Source organism: Peromyscus leucopus, chromosome 15, assembly GCF_004664715.2.
Source record: "Peromyscus leucopus breed LL Stock chromosome 15, UCI_PerLeu_2.1, whole genome shotgun sequence".
In the NCBI taxonomy this organism is placed as follows: domain Eukaryota; kingdom Metazoa; phylum Chordata; class Mammalia; order Rodentia; family Cricetidae; genus Peromyscus; species Peromyscus leucopus.
The window spans coordinates 58,254,692-58,276,597 of record NC_051076.1 but is presented as its reverse complement, the minus strand read 5'-3'; the positions used below and the strand labels follow the sequence as shown (position 1 = coordinate 58,276,597).

The following is a 21,906-nucleotide window of genomic DNA, read 5'->3' as shown; positions in this document are numbered from 1 at the left end:
TTAAGTGTTTCTCTTTTCTGATGCTAAAAGTCATTCAAAATTTCTCTACACTGACTAAATTTCTTTCTAAATCCCCTGAAATTTAAATTCAGTAGCCTTTGCTAATGGATTGTTTAAATGGAAAGGTTGAGTGTACCTGTTTTTACTAGAATAGGATCTGGATAGACTTACATCTGTTTGAAAATGGTAGCTTCTCTATAATTTTTAAGTGTCAGCAGTTAAACACTAGAAACCCTGGGGTCGTTAAGGTTGGCCAGAGCTTGGGTTTTCTAACTTGACCTAAGTCTACAAATACAAACCACAAGAAACTGACAAGAGTAGAAAGAAATGGGTGCTTTAATATTTTTAAAAAACTCAAATACTGTGAAGTCTCCTGCATTATGGGAATGATACTAGAACTTAACTATCTTGAAAAATATTTTAATACCAGCTCTAAACTAATTACAAAAGAACCTCTTCCTCCTTTCAAATGGTATTACGATATTACACACACACACACACACTCACACACACACACAAAAAAAAAAACAGGGTTTGTTTTTCCCCCCCTCTTATCCTGTTAAAGTTTGGAAAAGAGAGTCTTAGCTATGGTAGAAGCTGCAAAGCAGGACATCCGTTTGTGACAGATGCATACTTTTTGAATTGACAAAGATCTTATATCTCCAAACCTGAAATAAGGCAATCAAGAAACAGAAGTTACACAAATACACTTTGTTTTGAAATTTTGTTCTGATCTGGATGTCTTTTGTCTCTCTTGCAATGGCACCAAGTACCAGCTTAGACTTGAGTAAATGTGACAATAACTATAAATCGGATGTGTTGCTCCTCACTTCAGGGTATAGCATACTGGGCTTTTAACCTACACTGGGTATAGTCCTTGTTCTCTTGTTCTGTTCAGCTGTCACAAGTACCACTCAACCCTTCAGCATGTCAGCTACCCAGTCTGGAATAGACATCTCCGGAAGAAACATGGTCAGGCACAACACATCATACCTACCCTTTCCCTGTTCCAGGCCTAGTAATTTACCAAATTCTTATTGCCTTTTTGGTTCTTCATTACTGCAGCAGGAGGCTCATTTGAGTTACTTGGCTCAACATTTCTAGAGGTGAATGCCTGTAAGATTACCTTTCTTGTGATTATCAACACCACTGCCATGAAACTTAAGCGGAGGGTGGGTTATAACTTGAAAATGGTAGATAGAGGAGGAGGAGGAGAAAAGAGTAGAATTCGTCTGGGATGTAGAGTGTTACAGAAAGAAAAGTGCTTAGCAAGTAACATGAACATACCTATCACAGTTCTCATTCATCCTTGTGGATATTGTATTGAAATATCTACCCAAATTGTAGATACCAAAATTTCACAGATACTAGAATTCCACACCTTTTTTTTTTTTTTTTTTTTTTTTTCCGGTTTTTCAAGACGGTTTCTCTGTAGTTTTGGTGCCAGTGCTGGATCTCGCTCTGTAGACCAGGCTGGCCTCGAACTCACAGAGATCGGCCTGGCTCTGCCTCCCAAGTGCTGGGATTGACGGCATGTGCCACCACCGCCCAGCAGAATTCCACACTTTTATGAATGAAACTGCTTCCTACTGGGGCTAGGAAATCAATGTTCCCTATAGTCTTTATTGTTACTTTTTCCACGGCATGAATATTACAGGAGAAACCAATCAGATGTTTTTTTTGGGGGGGGGGGCGGTTGGTTTTTTGGAAACAAGGTTTCTCTGTGTAGCTTTGGTGCTTTTGCTGGAACTCACTCTGTAGCCCAGACTGGCCTCGAACTCATGGAGATCTGCCTGCCTCTGCCTCCCGAGTGCTGGGATTAAAGGCATGCGCCACCACTGCCCAGCCCAATCAAATTCTTAAACCTCCAGAATATGGGACAGACTGGATTATGACCTTTTACAAAAGTGCCCTCCCTCTAGGTTCATTTAATATCAAAACATCCAGTTTGGTTTTGTTTGGGGTGGCTTTGTTTTGTCTTCCTTAAAGAGTCTCACTGTGTAATCTAGGTGGGCTCCAACTTGAGAACCTCGTTGAGTTTGTCCTCATTTCCTAAGTGCAAAGATTATAGGCATGTACTATTGTGCCTACCTCCGGTTTTGACTTTCTTACTCTTAAAATGAAAACTGAGAAAATGATTTTTGTCTAAGAGAAGCTAAGTTATTTCAAGTAAGCTGCTAAATCCTTCCTAAATTCTACTTCTTGGGCATGAAGTTACATATCTCAGGATTACAAAAAAATGGAGATTCATTGAGGGAGCGTTTTTGAATGGCACAGCTGTGTCAAACTGCCCTCGTTGCTAGATAAACTGGAAAATAAAGGAAAAAGAAAGACCCAGTGCTGTAAAGAAACTAGAATGTAGGTTCCATGAAGAAAATAATGGGGTGGGAACAGCAAATTAAAATTGGTGAGTCTGGGAGAGCCTTTTAGAAAACATGGTATTAGGGATGAAAGCTAAACTAAACGTCCTAATTAGTCCTTTAAAGAGTAGGAAGAGCATCAGAACTAGGAAGTGGCAGCATCTGTAAACTCAGTACTGTGAGGGATGGCGGTATTTCCCTAACTGTCTGGTCATAGTACAAATGAGGGAAGAGCAAAATAGATGCTTTTAGAAGTGGGCAAAGACCTAGATTTGTGCTGTCTTTGGCTGTCTTAAGCCCTTATTCCGTGTGTGTGTGTGTGTGTGTGTGTGTGTGTGTGTGTGTGTGTGTGTGTGTGTGAAGGAAATAGACATTGACCTTGATGTTTGTTGTAGAGTGACTGAAAGGACATAAAAACATTCCAGTGAATCATCAGATCTTTGTCTCAAATGAATTTTATTAGCTCTTAACTGGGAAGTCCAAGAACTTTTGACATGACTAGAAACAGCTTCAAATAAAGTCTTTGACTCTTACAAACATCATCATCGTTGTGGAACTTTTTAAATACTAGAAAGAGAGAAGGGCCTAACATTTAGAATAAATATGTTGGAGGCTCTTTACCAGCCAGACTGGAAGCCAATAGAAGGTAACTTAAAACTGTGTGTGCAGCCACTCAAGTACAGAGATAGCAATGAAGTTCTTTTCAGACACACAGGAGTTTAAGCATTTGTCCTTAGGAAATTAATAACTGCTGTGCTAAGAGAAGAGGGCTAACACAAGAAAGAAGGTCTACACTCCAAATAACTCAACAGAAAATGGATTTCTCCCAATTATTTGATGAAGATAACAAAATGACAGCCATTGACCAGCTTACAGAACACTCTTCCCCAAACTGATGCAGGTCTAGAGTCTGAAGGAAATTTTTCTTCAGGATGAAAATAATAGAAAACAATGTATATGTGAGTGTACTGAGAGAGAATTCATATAACGGGTCGGGGTGAAGGGTCCAGAGATACATAGAAAAGTGAGCATATTGTATCTAATAGCTCAGCTGCCAACAGGTGTGTGATAATAGGAAACTGAGGGAGGGAGTGAGTGAGTGTATGTGTGTGTGTGTGTGTGTGTGTGAGAGAGAGAGAGAGAGAGAGAGAGAGAGAGAGAGAGAGAGAGAGAGAGAGAGAGAGAGAGAGAGAATATGAAGGTGAGAATGTGGACATAGATGTGATAGGAACAAACAGTACTGTGTAAAAAAGCCATCTTCTTGCTCAGTAGAAAGAAGATGTCCATACCCAATCTGTAAACATAAATTCCAAATTTCCTCAGCAGGTGCAGGTGGGCTAGAGAAACCTCCGAAAAGAAATAGGGAAGAACCTACTCCTGGAAACTACTTAGCAATTATGTAGTGTCAGAAACTAAAGTCTACTTTAGTATATGGCTTAGTTTCCATTCATATTAGGCTTAGTAAGACTCATCCTTTGATGAGAGCTTGGTGGCTTATTAACTGTGGCCTTTTCTAGAATTTATAGCCAAGTTATACCCTTGAACCCATTCCTAGTCTTTCCTTATTTAGGATCAGCTCTGCATTCCCAGCCTCTGCTTAACTGTAAACGTTTCCTTTCTGCCAGTATCTCAGAGGTCACACTTAGAGCCCCAGCACATATCACCATGAAGGGATGGGGCACCAGGTGTTCCCTGAGAATAAAGCTAACAATCTTCCTTCAAGAGAAAAGGAAGGAGGACACTGACCAGTGGAGTGTGCATGAGTATGAAGAGTTTGGATGGAGGCCCACAGCTGGTCTGCAGCCTGACTTTGTAAGGAACCCAAGGAGCCAGTGTTATTTATTTTGACTTCAAGTGAGTGTGGATGTGTGTGCACACACCTGCCCATACTTGGGTCACTTAAGTGACTGCCTCACAGTCAGGCTGATGCGGAGGGAATGATAACGCGGCCTTTAAAGGTCACTGTATTGCTGCAGGGACAAGAACTATGGCGACAGAGTCCTGGAAGCCGATCTATAATTGGGTGCCAGAATCAGATCATCGAACAAGAATTCATTTCCAACTCTCAGCAATATCTCTGCAGACACAAATGACCTACATCGACCATCAAGCTTTATTTCAGGTAGTTCTGACTTGGGGGGGTCTTCCCTTGTCTGTAGTCCAGGCCACCTTCTTAATTCACTTGGAACCTTGGAGGTTCATATGTTTTCAAACAAAAAGTAAAGCAAAGCAAAACCATGCTCAATTCCAGAGAAAATAATAAGGCCATGGAGAGCAAGAAAGACCAGAGTTAGGATAGTAGTTTATTTCAACCAGGACACATGTGTGCTTTGAGGAATGGGGGGAAGAGCTGAGGCTTATACATCAAGTTTTATAACTCAGTAGTAGACAGCAGGCTGCTGTGCCCAGGAACCTGAAATATTTCCCAAGACGAGTGTCTAGGGTGAAGGAGAAAATAAAAGGATTATTTTATTTAATTTACAAGTCACCTGGGAGGCCGGGCGGTGGTGGCGCACGCCTTTAATCCCAGCACTTGGGAGGCAGAGCCAGGCGGATCTCTGTGAGTTCGAGGCCAGCCTGGGCTACCAAGTGAGTTCCAGGAAAGGCGCAAAGCTACACAGAGAAACCCTGTCTCGAAAAAACCAAAAAAAAAAATAAATAAATAAAATAAAAAATAAAAAATCACCTGGGAAAAAATAGGGAACCCTCCCAATTATTCTAATTTTATTATAAGTTGAAAAATTGCCTGTTTGCAGTCTTCGGAGATTGAATTTTTTGCTTGTATTTTAAGCAAATGTGTAAATTACTCATCTATATAAACCTGGATCAAATCCAGCGACTCCAGCCATGGGTGGAGCTCTAGCTGCAATGAACTGATTGTGGAGATCCCTTCCTGTTTTCTCAGTATTATGACATCACATGTGTTTGATGATGTGTTAGAAACAGAGGTCATAGCCCTGAAGATCTTAGTCATCTGTGACATATGACGCTGACAGGGTACTGGGTTGTCCCAAGCTTTCTCAGAGTTCCTTCCACATTATTCCTCATCTTGGCCCCGGGATAATGTAGTTATTTCCTTCCCACCTATGATCACAGGGAAAAGATGGAAACCATGTGTCATCCTAGAAAACATATGAACATCTGTCTGCAAGTCAGAAATGAAATAGAGAATGGCACAAACTGTTAGAATTAAGGATGCAAATTATCTTTGCACTTAATGCTTCCCACTGGGGAATTTTTTTTTTCCAAAATATAGGCAGACTGGGATCATACTGGTGCCTTTCAACTGTGATGATTGATATTGTCAGTTTTACTGTATAGGAAATAAATGATGAGGTCCCTCTTCAATACGAGCTGAATTCAGAGCTCTGCGGTCACAAATAAGCATTAGGCCCTCCCTCTATCCCCTAGCTGCCCGCTGGTGCCTACTTGTCTCAGAACTCTGAGAGCTGGGAAGTGACAGCTATGTGACCATAGCTGAGTCCACCAACAGAAACTAAGGCATTCTCAAGCCCCAAGAGATTCATTTGATAAGGCTTTGGTTTATCTCAAACCAATAGAACAGGGAATTTGGGAGGAGTCCAAGCTGGAAGAGAATAAAGATGGTAACTCTGGGTACCAGCACATAGGAAAAGGCCAGAATTATACAAAAGCAGGGACTTTACACACCACTGTTCCCTGCCAGAATGCCATGCCAGCTGTTCTTGCTCGCTACACTAATATATTAAAAACTGTTTCATTTCACTAGTCCCTTGAAATTGTTTTTGCAGAGTGAGGGTCTTGCTTCTTGAATCAGGATCTAAACTCATGTAGGAAACATGCCTCTGTGCATAGCTGTGAGATTTTATCTAGATTAGGTTAATTGAGTTGGGAACACACACCTCCATCCCCCACTCCCCCCCCCCCCGCCACCTCTCCACCCCCACCCCCCATACTTAATGCTGGCAGGATAGTTCCAATGAACTGGGGTCCTGGAGGACTGAATAAAAAGGAGGAAGTAAGTTAACCACTAGTGATTTCTGCTTCCTGACTGGACAAGTCGTCTAACCTCCCTATGAAGTGTGGATAGTTAACAATGCCAGTGCTTTTAAGTTGAAGCAAAAATTAAATAAGACATGAAAATGCTTAATGTAATACCCAACACACAGCAAGGGCTTAAATTGAGCAATCCTTGCATGATTGATTCTGGGTTTCCTTTTTGCCCTTTTACTGCCAGCAAGTGAAATACCTTTAAAGTTGGTAGTTCTTAGGGATAAGCTACCGTCAGGGAACTAAGGCCACTTCTGGACAGAAGTCCCGCCTGGCATAAGCCGGAGATTCCTCCCATGCACACCGAACATCTCCCCACAGGAGAAGTACTTGCTAGACTGGTGGGGAGCTGACTTTACATGTACAATATGTCCATTGCCACCGTCTCTAAGCAGCCAAAAGGGGCCAGAAACTCAAATGACAGAGTTCAAGTTCTCTCCTTTCTGGCTGTTGGTTCTAGCATTTGTTGTTGTTGTTGTTGTTTAAATCCAGAAAAGGACTTCCTAGAGGAAGGAGAGAAGGTGGTTCTATTTCCCCAGAAGGAAAAAGGCCAGGACGGCTGTCAGCAAGCCCCAGGGAACGGGTGACTCAGCTCCATCCCTAACCTGGAGATCCCTGAGCCTCCTCTGGACAGGAAACTGTCCCTGGCCGAGCAGTTAGTTAGAAAAGGCGGTTACAAAACTAGCCACCAGTCTACAGAGCGAGATCCAGGGCAGGCACCAAAACTACACGGAGAAACCCCGTCTCGAAAAACCAAAAGAAAAAAGAAGACAAAACTAGCCACCAGAATGGTAGCCTGGAGAATACTCCCAGCTTCCAGTGGAGGAAGGCTGGTCTAAACAGGAAACCCGGTTCTCAGCAGGCCCATAGAAATGCACAGTGGCCAGCCGGACGGTTGTGTTCCTTTCAAGGAGGAAAATCAAGCACCTACCCCGCCAAACTCTCCTCTCTCTCCATTCTCAGCTTAAACCAGCGCTTGCCTTCTACTACTTCTACCCCCTTTTTTTTTTAAAGCTCTCTATTGGCTCTAAGCCCAAAAGAAGGCGGGGGCAGGAGGTGATTGGCTAAGGCAGAGAAGCACCACCCACTCATTCCCCTCCTGAGTCCTCCCTGACTGAACAGCTGGAATGAGGAGTAGGGAGAGGAGCTAGGATTGGCCGAGAGTCAGCAGCAGGGTGTGTCCAGGCCCCACGGATGAAGCATTTACCTGTCTAGGTAAGTCAGGGGGAGGTCAAAAGAAGAAAACTATAGGAGAGGCGGCCGACAGGCAAGCCGTCTCCATCTCTGCCCTTTGGACTAGAAGGGCATTCCTTCCTTCTCCTCAGACCCCAGCCCAGAGAAGGTGAGTCAATCACTGACCAACTCTTGCTTATTCTGCAGCAAAGGAAGGGATCTTAAGGGGAGGCTACAGGGCTGTGCTGGGGAGCGCTGCAAGGGTGTCCCTTGACATCCAACCTGGGGTTTTCATCTCTTGCTCAAGTCTCTCGGCCAGCCTAAGATTAAGCCAGATGAGGTTTTTCTCCCCCCAGAGTTGAAATATTTTTCATGGAGGCCTGGAGAACATCTCTTCCATTTACTTATTTAAGTTACGTAAGAATATTGTACAAACAGAAACCAGAGCCAGACATGCTGGTACCCACCTATAATCATAGTACTCAGAAGGTTGAGACTGGAGGATGGAAAGTATGAAACCAGGCTACCAGCAAGTTCCAGGCCAGTCTGTCATACCTGGCAAGACCTGTTTCAAAGGAAAAAAAAATTTTTTTTTTTGTTTAGAATTTGGAAATTTCCATCTCTGAACAACTAAGATCAAGTAATGATTTTTGAAAGTGAGTAATTGGAGCAGAGGGGGTCAAAACGTTGAGGAGGGTCATGTAGGTGAGCCAGGTACCTCAGTTTTCCATTTCATTTTTAAAGGAAGCTCCCCCCATGACTCGGTGTCTATCTTTATTTAACTAAAGGGTGCAGTGTGTGTGTGTTAGGAGATAATGGTGCACTCTGTGCAGATATGTAAAGCCTGGGGTGAGCTAGATTGTTTGCAATGGGAATGGAGGTTTGGAAACGTTGAGAAAACTCTAACTCAGGCTAGCATTTCATCTTTGGAAAACCCACAGGTAAACTAGCTCAGATTCAGTTCACTTGGGGTCTCCTAGTTCAATCTCTGACTTTACCTGTTAATAGCTGTAGAGCCTGGAAAACAGAAAGTTACCTGGCCATGCTGGGCCTCACCCACATTTTATTTCATTGCGGCATACCAAGCCTAACCAGATTGCCAAGTGGGGCTCAGGCCGAGGTGATGCCGCAAAGTCCTTAGAGAGGAGAACCAGACCGGGTGGAGGTTTTTCTTCGCACTTCTTCGAGTGTCCCAGCTGACAAAATAGTACAGCCAGTGAACCTGCCTAAGGAAGCAGCATATGGAAATCCAGTCGGAAGAGTGCATAAACTATCATCATCGTGTGTGTGTGTGTGTGTGTGTGTGTGTGTGTGTGTGTGTGTGATGTGCAGCTGCTAACTTGACCTTCTGCAGAGGAAAAGACATCAGCACATAGCCCTAGAGCAATGGCTCTCAACCTCTCTAATGCCATGATCCTTTAATACAGTTCCTCATGTTATGGTGACCCCAACCATAAAATTTTTTTTCATTGCTACTCCATAACTGTAATTCTGCTACTGTTATGAGTCATAATGTAAATATTTTTTAGAGACAGAGGTTTGCCAAAGGGGTCACAACTCATAGGTTGAAAACCATTGCCCTGGATGAATATAGTGAGTTTCTGGTCTTGAATGCTGGAGCTTTAAATGTTATCTTCCCCTACCCCATAGAGTCAGCCTGCTTCAGTCACTGAAGGCTATCATTGGCAGCAAACATCAGCAGTAAGGGTCACAGGGGTCACCTGCAATGTCTAACAAGGCTCTTCTGTGCAGATGGTATTTCTACCAAGCCCCTCCCACAAAGCACTGGTCCAAGAGAGACTAGCATTGTACGGATGGTACAAATTGCAGTCTTTCTGGAGCTCTTGTTCTGTTTTCCGGGTATTCTCCGGTCAAGGCGCATGCTGAGTCAACTGAAAGCAGAGACCCTTGCCTAAGAGCAGCATTCCTCTGTGACTCGGGGCTGAGTTCTTAGGAGACAGGAGGGTGTGCTCACGGGAGAGGATGTTGAGGATGCCTGGATCTGTTCAGAAGGTCTGATTCAGAGAGCCTAGAATGGCGCTCAAGCCCTCTCCACACCCACTGCCTTGGATGCCAGGGCTCTGTATCCATTTATTTACTCTCTTGCAAGGCTTGGCTAGTTTTAGAGAAGTAGTTAATATTTAATGTGTCTTTGGATAGGAGGCCCTGACTATAGGCTGTGCACATTTCTTAGCTTGTTCCCTTTACCCCTTAAGTCTCCGAAAGAGGTCAAGGGTGAAAAGATACCAAACTTTCACCTTGAGTGCTTTGCTTGTTTCTCGGGCTTCTTATCAGGCAGAAATGCCGAGAGTTTCGATTGCTGCCCTGATACAGCCCACAGGTTTCAAGGTTATACATTTGGTAGAAGGAAACAGCACGTCTAGGTTAGGCCAGGCCGGGGAAGGAGAGAGGTGGGAGAAGAAGAGGTGTTTTCTGCTCAGAGGGTCTGAGTCAGAGAACTGGGTGTGGCGAGAGGGGTCCAGCAACTGGTTGCTCGCGCGTCCTGAGATTACGTGGCACCAACAGCAGCGCCTGCTGTTTCTTTACTCCTTTACGCCTGCTGTCTGTTGTCAGGATAACCAACTGACCTAGAAATACAAAGCTGAACCCAATAATGCATAGGATTTAAGGTATGACGCAGAAGAGAAGGGGATCTTTGGACTTTTGGTAGCGGAGCTGCCAATGACCCTTACTTGAGTGTGCTGACATCTAGTCAGTCTTGAGATGTCTTCGGTAGGGTGAGGCATTCCTACTTCACTTAGGAATTTGGGGAGACCCCCAGTTTTCTCAGCTGTGGAAGGAAGAAAATGCTACCAGACTCTCCTGAAGATCCTATTGGCATGTCTGAGAGCGCTTTGTAGCGGCAGCATGCAGATGGTGTGAAGCAGAGCTGTGCCCGTTGTCCCTCCTCAGCTGCTTCTGGTGTAGAAACGAGAGTGCAGTGGGCTTCCCCGGCAGGAACCAGAAGCCAGCGACCCACAGGACAGCCTGAAGCACACAGAGAGGAACAAAGGTAGCAATTTTCTCTGAAAGTAATAAGAGGCACCACCCCACCCATTTGGAGAAAATATCCCATTCATTGTAATGAGTCACCTTAAAGATTTATTACTCATTAACCATGGAAAATCGGAGCCAAAAATAGCCCCTTGAATCCACACTGACCCCTTGAAAATAATGGTTTTTGTCTTATACAGTGCCTATTGGGTGCTCACAAATGATAATCTAAACAAACATTCTCCAAATTCTTCTGCGTCACTTACTCTAGGGGAAATAAAATATTATGGAAAGGCTTACAGTGGTGTGTTCAGGCCAAGAAGAAGCCTCCATCCAAGTAGCTCACCCAAAAGGCTTATTCAGACAGCATTGTTTTTCAAATTAAGTTAGCTCTTCGACAGTTCCAGACATGTATATAATTTATTCCGGTTGCTCTCTCCCACGGTCTTCCTTACTGTCCTCCTACCCCATCACCCTTTCCTCTCCCTACCTGTCCCTCTCCCGCTCGCCCAGATTCATGACTTGAGACTCTGTTGTGTGGCCCATTTAGTTTATTCAGTGCCATCTTTGTGACCAATGGTGGGATCACCAAGGGGTACACTGAATTCATGCTCCCCCTTTCCCTGAATCTATCCCTAGGAAACAGCTCAGCAGTGAGGGATGGGGCCCTGAGTCCCTCCTCCATCCTTGCTTGGCCATTGGTGGGCCCATTCTTGTGCAAAACCAGTGCAGTCTTCAGAAGTTGTTGAGAGGTCATGATTACATGGATATGCCATGCCTAGATGGTGACATTTCACACACACACACACACACACCACTATCGCATTTCTGGCTCTCTCAGTCTTTCTACCCACTCTCCCACAATATTCCCTGAGCTTTGGTGGGACAGTATGAATGTCTTGTTTAGGACTGAGCACCCCTGTTGCCTACACTCAGCACTGTGTACAGACTTGTTTCTGCAGACAGCAGTTCTGAGTGGCCTTGCGGAATGTTAGGAATAGTGAGTGTCTGGACCTGGACAATCACCAACGAAATGCATAGCGGAAATGACTAAAGTTAGTCCACAGAGGTCTTGAGCTTCTGTCTCTTTGGGTTTGGGATGTTGAGGAACTGACCTCGTGGAGAAAATCCTAGAGCTACCCCACACAGTATTGATTAGCATAGGGCTTCTTTGTTGTCCCTTCCCTTCTGGGTTGTTCCTCATTTCCTGAGAGGCTCTGAACCCTGTGTGACTCAGGACCTTCTCTCTCCCCAGCATCCTGCTCATCCTTCCATGCCCCATTTAGGGGTCTCTCTAAGCAGGGGAGGAGCCTTGTGAGGCCTTGCCTTACCCTTGCCAGTGTGACCAGGTTGGAAGACTGGTTCACCTAACTGAGCCCAAAGCTCACATTGGCACTGGCACAACTATTGGCAGAGAAATGTGTATCCTGGCATCTAAGCCCCAAGTCCCCAGATCTCAAGTAAAACATACTGTCCCAGGACAATTTATCTTCTATTAGGAGAGCAGAAGGAATGATTAAAATATAGTATAGTGTTACAAGCAAAATATGGATTTGAATCATATAAAATTTATTGTAATTCTAGCTCTCCCCTAACTTTCTTTTTGCCCTTGCAACTGAATTTTGTTCATAATTCTTTAAAATTTTCATTTTCCATAAGAAGAGTCACTCATGACCTGCCTTCTCTGGTGGACTATTTCCCACAAACAGATGTGAAAAATCCTTGGGAAGTCCAGCAGCAGAGATGAAGTAGTTCATTCATTGCTTTGGTTTGGTTTTTGCTATTTCGATGGCCACAATGAACTTGAACTGTTTCTCCCCATGGAAGCTGGGGTCGGGAGGAGCTCCACTGGACATTTTTCTTGTTCATTTGGCGTAGTCTAGGGAACTTCACTGCGAATGTGTAAATGGCAGAATACAAGTGTCGTGTGGGGAAGATGGGATTGCTCTCGACCACTGCAGGTGCCATGTGCCCAGGGCAGAAAGATGACTTCAGCCCACTTGGAGCCAGTGTCATGTGTATGATATTATTAATAGTGATTGCAGGCGACATTATGGGGCATAAACTGTACTACATAGGCCGTTCCATTTTTCCTATTCTCATAATAACTCTAAGAATTACATTATTAAGGCCCTGTTCCTTCTCTCAAGCCTGTAATTCCCCATTTAGACAGAACCCTTCTCTCCAAAACTCTTGTGCTTGGGTTTAATCTGGTCCGAGATGAATCTTGTCTGATTTTTATAAGAATAATAGTAGTTATCCTTTTAATTCCCTTGCTGATTATCTGCTACCAACAGAGCTGTGTGTGCTAACTGGCCTCTCCTTTAATCCTTACATTAATCATATTTAACAAGTAATTTGCCTAAAATCAACTAACTAAGTGGTTCAACTAGGATTTGAACCCAGAACCCAAGCCCTCAACCTTGTAATATGTATTGGGTTGCAGAATGAAATTACAAGTTAAACTCCTTGCTTCCTAGAGGAAACAAAATCAGCCAAGAGGAAGACTCCAACCTCTTTCCTGAGTCGCCTGCCTCTCTGTCCCCTGAATCCATCCTTCTGCATGCGTTTGAACCAGCTTAGGTGTCCCTCCGTGCAGACTGGGGTGGAGTTCAGACAGGCCTGGCCATGGCCCCCTTCCAACTCTGTGCTTGCTTGGTGTCTTGCTGCCCTAAAAGCCCCAGGGCCAGAGCAGTGCTTTGCGGAAGGCTCTGCTCACACGTGGCTGTGATTGTTCTCTTTTCAGGCCCAGCTTGGGACATTCTTCGCTTCCATTCACTTCCCCTCTGGGAGCCCCTTTCACCCCCGCCCGCCGTGCCTTGCTTCGGGCGGGCGATGCCCAAGAGGGAGCTTTGGCCAGCAGGGCCGTGCTCAGAACCCGGGACCCACATCGGCAGCTGTGACAGCATGATGAGCACCACCTCCACCCACTCTGGATCTGTATGTACTCTCTCCCTCTCGCAACCTGGCCTGCTCTGCATCCCCGCCCGCCTGCCCGCCCGCCCCACCCCGCCCTGCTCTGCCCTGCTCTGCCCTGCTCTGCCGTGCCACCCACCATCACTCACTGCACCTTCTCTTTCATCTTCTGCACCAGGGAGTGAGTCACTGGATTCTTGCTGCTTCTGAGTCACCTCTGCTTCTAGAGAGAATTGGGTGGGACAACCTCAGAGAGCAATAGGATCAATACCCAACCACCCCTGCTTTCATTAGATTAGAGGGCTCCGGTGGAGAAAAGGAGCAGGCACTTGGGTCATGGTGGAAACTGGAAGGCAGAGTCTTGTAGCACATGGACTCTTAAAATCCTCTGCAATGAATAGCATGGCTTTGGTTTTCCACAAACAAACAAACAAAAAAACAAAAAAAGAGAATGGAGTAACTGGGGCCCTTATGGAGCTGAACACATCCAGATTCCCTCCTTAGAACCATACTACCTTGAGCATATCATCAATTTCTCTACACTTCAGTCTCCTCAGTTTGGGGTTGTTTGTTTGTTTGTGGTTGGGACACTGGCTTGTGATCTCACTGCGTTGCCCTGGCTAACATGGCATTCAGGCATTCACTATGTCAACCAGGCTGGCTTTGAACTCACAGAGAACCACCTACCTCTGACTCCCAAGTGCTGAAATTAAAGTTGTATACCACCACACTGAGCTAGTCTCCTCCGTTTTCAAATAGGGAAAATATTAGTCCCTAATCTTAATGGTTCTTGGAGGGAGTAATAAGATGTGTTTGTTGTATGACTTTTCCTGGGGAGGCTTGACAGGGCACAGACAGACCAAAGAGATGATTCCTAATATGGAGAGTTCCCTACAGGAGCGTGGGTGACAGCTTCAGACCTACATCCCTGCTGCTCCCTGACCAACTTGCAGATAATCTCACAAAGAATCTCTCTCTCTTTCTCTCTCCCTCTCTCCCTCTCTCCTCTCCCTCTTTGCATTTGCCTACTGCCTACATAACCTTGGGGAGGGGCCATGTGAATCTTGGAGCCTTCTGAGCTCCCTGAGTAGTCTGAGTTTTATCAGCTGAGTCTTACACGTTTCTCCCAAAAGGGGAGAAACGTCTGGGGTTAGAGAAGAGCTAAGCAGCATTAAACAGCGTTTAGAAAGCTAGGGGCAGGGTGCTGCCCAACAGTAGACTGATTACCTAGTGTCGACAAGCCCTGAGTTCCATCCCCAGTGCTTCATAAAAAAAGAGAAGGAAAAAAAAAAAGCTTTTCTTGAGGAGTATATTGGCACACACCCAGTCTCAACACCTGGGAAGCTAAGGTAGGGAGACCATGTTCTCCGCCAGCCTGTGCTCTATAGCAAAACTTTGTCTAAATAAAAAGGGCTCATGAAATGGCTCAGGAGATGAAGGACGAGTTCTATTCTCAGAATCCACATGGCACAAAGAAAAATCTGACTCTTGGGTGTTTCCTCTGACCTCTGTACACTCAGTAGCACACACATGCCCACAAACAAACACATACAAAATAAAATAATAAATTTTTTAAATAATAAAATAAAGTAATAAAGCACTTAAAATTTACCTCTATGTAGAAAATAAATGGCCCTCTATGTACAGAGATAGAACTGTCTGAAATCACAATGCGTAGCTGTTTATGAGAACATGTAATAAGCTATATTTTTTTCTGGACATGATTTTAAATTCTGGGTGTTATAAAGTTGGGGTGAAGGAGTAAATATGCCTTACATCCAAGGTTAGCATTCCTTTGCTCTTTATCACTGTAACGAAGGGTATGGACGTTATTGTATATGAGAATTTAAACTGTGGCTGGAGATGCAGCTCAGGGGAAGTGTTTGTCCTGCAAGCACCAGGTTCTGGGTTAGATCCCAGATACTGCAAACAAAGACCCAGTTGATTACCAGGTGGAGAGAGGTGACTCAGGAATTCAAGGCCATCCTCTACTACATAGCAAGTTCAGGGCCAGCACAGGCTACAAGAGACCCAGTCTCAAAAAAAAAACAAAAGGAAAGAAGCTGGGTGTTAGTGGTGCATGCCTTTAATCCCAGCACTCATGAGGCAGAGGCAGGTGGATCTCTGTGAGTTCAAGGCCAGCCTGGTCTAAAGAGAGATTTCCAGGATAGCCAGGGTTACAGAGAAAACCCTGTCTTGAAAAAACAAAGACAAACAAACAAAAAGAAGCAAAAAGGAAAGAGGATAATGAAAGGTGTCTACCAAATGTTAATATTTAATATCATTGATGGGCTGGTTGGCTTGTTGGTTGGTTGGTTGGTTGGTTGGTTGGTTGGTTGGGAGACAGGGTCATCCTGGGACTCAACAGTGTGCCCTCCACACCTGGATGGAAAAGGCAAAGTGCTTGCAGTAGATGCACATTTTCCCGTTGACGTGAGAGGCTGGGAACACAAAGACAGCGTCCTACTTCTGACTGCGGACACCAGTGTGAACGCTCCCGCTCCATTGGCTAGTCTATAAAGGAGAAATCCAGAGGGCAGTGATAAAGAGCTTTATTCAAGGAACTCCCAGAGCTGTTTGGGGAAGGCTCCCTTGGTACGCAGGCCCAGGCATCTGACGGATGACTTTAAGGGACAGGCAAGACTGGCAGGGTTATTTAACAACCTCTTCCCTGCTCCCCAAGATATTTCTAGGACTATCTGGCAACCTTCCCCAGCAATCTTGGTGAGTCTGGACAGTAAGTGCTGGAGTGTCACAGGCGTTAGGAAGAGGGGTGGAACTACCTAGAGAAAGCTCAGACCAAATGTCACACATCCCCGTAGCTCCTTTTGGTTTTCACTTAGCTGCTGGCGGCACCGGCCTGCCAGGTAGCAGCTGAGAGGAGGCAGAAGTACTTTGAAAAGTTACAGGAGACACAGTGGAGTTTTAGCCATGTTTTAGCCCATACAATTCAGAATTAGATGGGAGACATACTTGTAATATTGTTGAAAATATTGTTGAAAATCACGTGGAACCGGGATGAAACCCCGGGGCTGCTTCTGATCTGGGCTGCTAAGCATTCTGCTTACTCAGGACTAAGCAGTAGAAAGGCCTTTGCCAACCATCTGCCTACCCAGCCTTCAGAACTGGTTCCTGGTGGCTTTGGCCTGCCAGTCCTCCTCGGCGCCTACTGTTGCAGGGAGCAGCTTCACAGGTTGGCAGAGCAGAACCAGGGAAAGGTTGCCAGCTTCGCAGTGCTCTCCACCCCCCCCAGCAGGGTGGGTCTCGGGGCCCCCACCTCACGATTCCTTCTCCCAGCAGAGTGACAACAGCTACGACTTCCTGTCTGCCGAAGAGAAGGAGTGTCTGCTCTTCCTGGAGAAGACCATTGGCTCCCTGGAGACTGAGGCTGACAGTGGACTCTCCGCAGACGAGTCAGAGTCAGCCACCAGTCCTGGAAGTTTCCGAGCACTACCCATCACCCAGCAGGCTCCCCAGGGTAAGAGACTGTCTAGGGTGGCTACTCTCAGAAGACCAGTGTCTCCTTCTGAACACTCTCCGCCTCGCTTGCCCTCTGCAGCAAGCTCCTAGGCAGGGAGGGAGCCCTGCAGTCTCCTAGCCAGACTAAAGCCTTGTCTCCAGAGGGAAAGGGTGGGGTGGGGGGGGACTCCTGAGAAGCCAGCTTCTGCTGACTTTCTATGAAGTAACAGAGGCCTAGGAGGGAAAGGGGTTTGGCTAGCTCCCTTCCTGTCAGGGAAGAACTCAGAAAGAGATATGATACTGAATGTAGGGAGGAGCCAGAGAGGCCCAAGTAATCGGCCCAGGAGAGTATGATTCAGCATAGGGAGCTAATCTGGGTGACCCAGAGAAAAAGACTGGGGGAGATAAGAGTGTCCCAGCAGCACCTGGTCCCTTGAGGCCCCTGTCTAGAGACAGCAGAAAGACAGTGGAGTTCCAGTTCAGTAGAAGAGGATGGGATGGCGCACGGGTGTTGGGGGAACGTGTCCCAGAGTAAACAGGAAAACATTGCTACTGTGAACAATCCCACCGGCACCGTTGACTCGTTCAGTAAATACTTTTAAATACTTGTCACAGCCTTTGGCCCTCCACTTAGACAGAGCAGAAATGGAAAACTTCAGGTACCCTGGGCTAATTCACTGAGCCCAGTGGACCTCACATACCCGCCGAGATCACTAGGCAAGATACCATGGCACTCACTGGTACACGGCACTACGCTACCACAGAGTCATCCAGGCTCTCACAGAAAGTGAAAGCAGAGCGCCAAAGCATGTCCAGTTGACAGCAAGAGCCTTACCTGGCCTCAGTTACCTGGGATCCATGCGATAGCATGAAGACCATCTTCAAGTCTCTCCCTGACTTTGAGGCATGCATAGAAGGCGGGGAGAGCCTGAGTTAAGACTTTGAAGCAACTCACAAGTGATGTCTTCCAACCATTCTGAAAAACCAATTCCCAGTCAAAAAGAACCTGTCGTTTTTGATCTACGAGTCTTCGTGACCTGCAGGAAATGGCGCTGCCCTGTTAAGAGGAGGCAGAGTCAGACAAACCCCATTCATGGGGGAGTGTGTGCTTTCTGCTTAGCAGCAGCAGCCTTCTCCCTCTGCTCACGCTTCTCCCCTCTTCTCTTTAAACCCCACAGGAAACCCAGAGGTGAGAGACACTCAGCAAGTGCCCGCACCAAGGAGAGTGGCCCACTCCTCTGGTCCTCCCGAGTCTCAAGGTCTGGGCCTCAGGTCTGGTTCCTACAGCCTTCCCAGAAACCTTCACTTCGGCAGAAGCCAGAACCTCAGGGAAAGCGCCACCCAGACGAATAGCCACGGATCTGAAACACCGGAGGTGTTAGCAGAGCCTGAGGAAGGGCGGACCAGCCAGAGCACTCAGCCCATCCAGCCCATCCAGCCGCCAGCCCCATCCCAGCACACTACCCTTGACCTGAGCACAGTTCTCATTCCCCCACCAGAGGCTTTTCAAGACATTAGGCCAAGAAAAAGCGGGGAAGAGAGCCCACCTGAAGAGCTAGGAGAGAAGAGACACACACCACAGGCTGGTACTCCGGTCAATTCTCAGAAGAAAGAGGAAATGTCTTCGGAAACGATGTCCCATAAAGCCACTGAGAAAGGCCGGACAGAAGGTCCGCCACAGCCACAGCTACCTCCTCAGAACACAAGAGCTGAAGAGGGTCCCCTGCCATCAGAGGTCAAGCCAAATATCCCACAGGCTCCCCTCACGGCCTCCAAGCCCCGCAGGCTGCCTCCTAATATCGTATTGAAGAGCAGCCGCAGCAGTTTCCACAGCCACCCCCAGAACTGGCTGTCACATCCCACCGAGGCTGCAGACTCTGTCCCTGTCCCTTCTTCCCTGCAGGAACAACAGAAAGCCCGCAGAGAGGCTCTGGCCAAGCTAGGGCTGCCCCAGGACCAAGATGACCCCAGCCTACTGGTAAAACATACAAGTACCCTCAAAGTCAAGGAGGCCCAGGCTCAGAGCCCTTCCCAGGCCCGGGCCGTGGTTCAGCACACACCTCCAACCACGGCCCCAGGGGCTGCTTCTGCTGCAGGGAAAACTTCCCCAGGGAAGGCTGTCACCCCAGTGGCCTCTTCGGGCAAGAGGATCCCTGCCCAGGAGACCCCTCCAGGGAAGGTTGCAGCTGCCAAGTCTATGCCCATTCCCATCCCTAAGGCCTCAAAGGAAAACAGTTCCCTGACACGGCCCAAGCCTGATCCACGGCTGACCCTGCAGGAAAGTAGCATCCCCGGCCTGAGACAGATCAACTTCAAGTCCAATACCCTGGAGCGTTCAGGCGTGGGGTTGAGCAGCTATCTCTCGGCGGCAGAGAAAGACCCCAAATGCCAAACCAGTACATCTCTGGGAAAGAGCCCCGTCTTGGACAAGGCTTCACCCAGCGTCTTGCGTAACTCCCGGCCCCGGCCTGCCTCCTTGGGCATGGGAAAGGACTTTGCAGAAATCCAGGGGGGCAAATTGGTTGGCCTGGAGCAGGGCCCGCGTGCCCAGCAGCTGTCCTTCAGAGGACAGAGCCACGACAAGCTTCCTCGCCCGCCCTGCGTCAGTGTCAAGATATCCCCAAAGGGCATCCCTGATGGACACAGGAGGGAGGCTCTAAAGAAGCTGGGACTGCTGAAGGAGTAGCCAGGCCACCGACCGACCGGCATAACCGACACCAACCCACCAGAAGAGACTGGCTCTACCTAGAGCCTTCGCGGCCTCACAGCTCAGGGCTGGCGTCTTCCCTGCCTGAGGTGGAAAAGGAAGAGGTTTGAGTCCAAGCATATGTGTGTACTCAGAGCAGCTGTGCTGTTCAGTGCTGACAGAGATCATTCTAAAGACGCGGAGTCTCGCGGGAGCGGGAGGGAGAAGGAGAGAGAAGCCTTACGTATCACCGACACGGTTTATGTAACACAAAGAGTCGCTGTTCAAAACTCTGTTCTTGGTTGAGATTTTACACGTATAAAGTTCAGCCTGTCCCAGAACTGAGTGGAATAGAGTCCAAGGAGAAGTGGACCTGAGAAGTAAGGTTGGATGAGATAAAGGAGGTGGAGCACTTAAAAAGATGAATTACATTGCACACGTGACTACGGTCACATGAGCTGTGGGATGAGTTTCTGCAGTCAATGGAGACTGGCTCCTCTATGCCATGCCTCTCTCTCAGGGTCTTCTGGAAATGGCCTGAGGCCAAGGGGAGCTGGTTCAGTATCTCTTTCCCCACTCACTGCCTTTCCCTGTCTGTGGTTCTTGCAGGGTGGGACATATCCCTGTCTCTAGATCTCATAGTTCACTGACAGCAGGAGGCACTCCCAGGTCTGAGAAAAGCTGGGTAAATGGCACATACCCCTCCATTTCTACCTGGAAGAATCCATGTCATGGGCTTGAAGAATATAATAATAAACTGTGCCATGGCCTGTGGCTCTGGAGTCCCCGTTCTTCCTGCTTTCCGTTTCCCTGGCTGGTTTCAGGGCAGGTCAACACTGAGCTGGAAGCCCAGCCCAGTGGCTTTATGAATACAGAATTGCTCCTGAACCTCTCCCTGCTGTTCAAGAGTCTTCAGGTTTCCAGGGGTTGGAGAGGTATCTCCATGGTTAAGAGTGTGTAAGGCTCTGGCAGAGAACCAAAGTTCAATTCCCAGCACCCACTCAAAACTGCTTACAACTCCAGTTCCAGCTCTAGGGGATGCAGCACCCTCTTCTGGCCTCCAAGGACTCCTACACTCATGTGCACATACTCACATACAGCTGCACACTTAACATTTATACAGCTGCACACTTAACATTTTATGAGGGTTTTGTTTTTTTTTTTAAGAAAGTTTTCAGGTTCTTTCAGTTCCAATGATGGAAACTCAGCACACACACACACACACACACACACACACACACACACACACACATACACACACACAGACTATTAGAATGGAGGGAAATCTTAGAAAAGCTCCCTCCAGCTGCATCAAATTCATTCTGCCATTTAGTACCAGCTGAAGCTGGACCCCAGGACTTGAAATGCTCACATGGAACAGCTCACCGAATGCAGTTGACACGTCAGTCAGATTACCACGCCATACTGCCATCACGGCCTCTCAGCCACCGTTCTAGGCCCTTCAGAATTCTAAAGCGTCTTCCAAAACACCAGGATTAGTATTTAGAAGAATATGTGATACTGTTTATTTTTTCTTTAACAAGGGGGTATATTGTAACTCGTTCTTAATCATTCTTCCTCCCAATTTCCCAACAAGTTGTTCATGTCTTGAATGAAATGGGTGAGTCTTGTGGCCTAAATGTCCAGGCATGGCCAGACACGACCCTCTTTTCCTTTCAGTGGTATATCCTGTGATGACTGTGAGCCAGTGGTAGTGGAGATGCCCAGAAGGGGCGAGCAGGCAAGCGACTGCTGCTGGAAAGATGCCCCTTAGCCCTGTCATCTCTGGTCGGTGTCCGTAGGGACCCATTGCCATCAAAGATCAAAACTTCTGGAATGATGAGACGAGTAGGATTAAGGGCAGCAAATGACTCCACCCCATCACGGTATGTGGGGTGTGGGTGTGGCAGTTTCTGTGTACACTCTTACACACCCCCACAGACTCACACACCCAAACGTCTGCTACCTGTTTCCCAGCTCCAGCTGAAGACCTGACCTCTCAGAGCTGGTAAGGACTCCCACATTGGCCAAGCTCTATCATTACAGGCTCCCAAAAGGCAGAAGGCCTATTCTAGAGGACTAACTTGACCTGATCTGTGTACTTCAAGACACTATTTCGTTCCTTATTCATTCATTGAATAATTAAGAGAGAACTATGAGTTAAACCTCAATTAATACTGAGGCTTAATGGGAGTCTGGGAACAACACAAGGCTGGCTTTGTGCTGGTCAGAGGCGCCACCTTTTCCATCTCCATCCACGAGAAAGGAAAGTTCATACTCATAGCACCC

At 46.8% G+C, this 21,906-nt stretch overlaps 1 protein-coding gene across 2 annotated transcripts; it reads left to right on the top strand.

Moving 5' to 3' along the window:
• Positions 1-7,485: 7,485 nt before the first annotated feature.
• Positions 7,486-20,391, top strand: C15H1orf116 (chromosome 15 C1orf116 homolog). 2 transcript variants are annotated; one of them, XM_037211442.1, is made up of 4 exons: positions 7,486-7,604; positions 13,303-13,496; positions 16,773-16,950; positions 18,110-20,391. In XM_037211442.1, exons 2-4 carry the CDS (start codon positions 13,392-13,394, stop codon positions 19,615-19,617), a joined length of 1,791 nt encoding a protein of 596 aa, XP_037067337.1. In that variant the 5' UTR covers positions 7,486-7,604; positions 13,303-13,391; the 3' UTR covers positions 19,618-20,391. The 2 variants fall into 2 exon arrangements, with proteins under 2 accessions (XP_037067337.1, XP_028730818.1); XM_028874985.2 differs by lacking the exon at positions 7,486-7,604 and adding an exon at positions 7,611-7,731.
• Positions 20,392-21,906: the final 1,515 nt, after the last annotated feature.

Bases quoted from the DNA above. Each gene is read 5' to 3' on its own strand.
- C15H1orf116 (XM_037211442.1), top strand. From the start codon at position 13,392: ATGCCCAAGAGGGAGCTTTGGCCAGCAGGGCCGTGCTCAGAACCCGGG. The intron at 13,497-16,772 runs GTATGTACTCTC...TTCTCCCAGCAG, and splicing joins CCTCCACCCACTCTGGATCT to AGTGACAACAGCTACGACTT. The intron at 16,951-18,109 runs GTAAGAGACTGT...TAAACCCCACAG, and splicing joins CACCCAGCAGGCTCCCCAGG to GAAACCCAGAGGTGAGAGAC.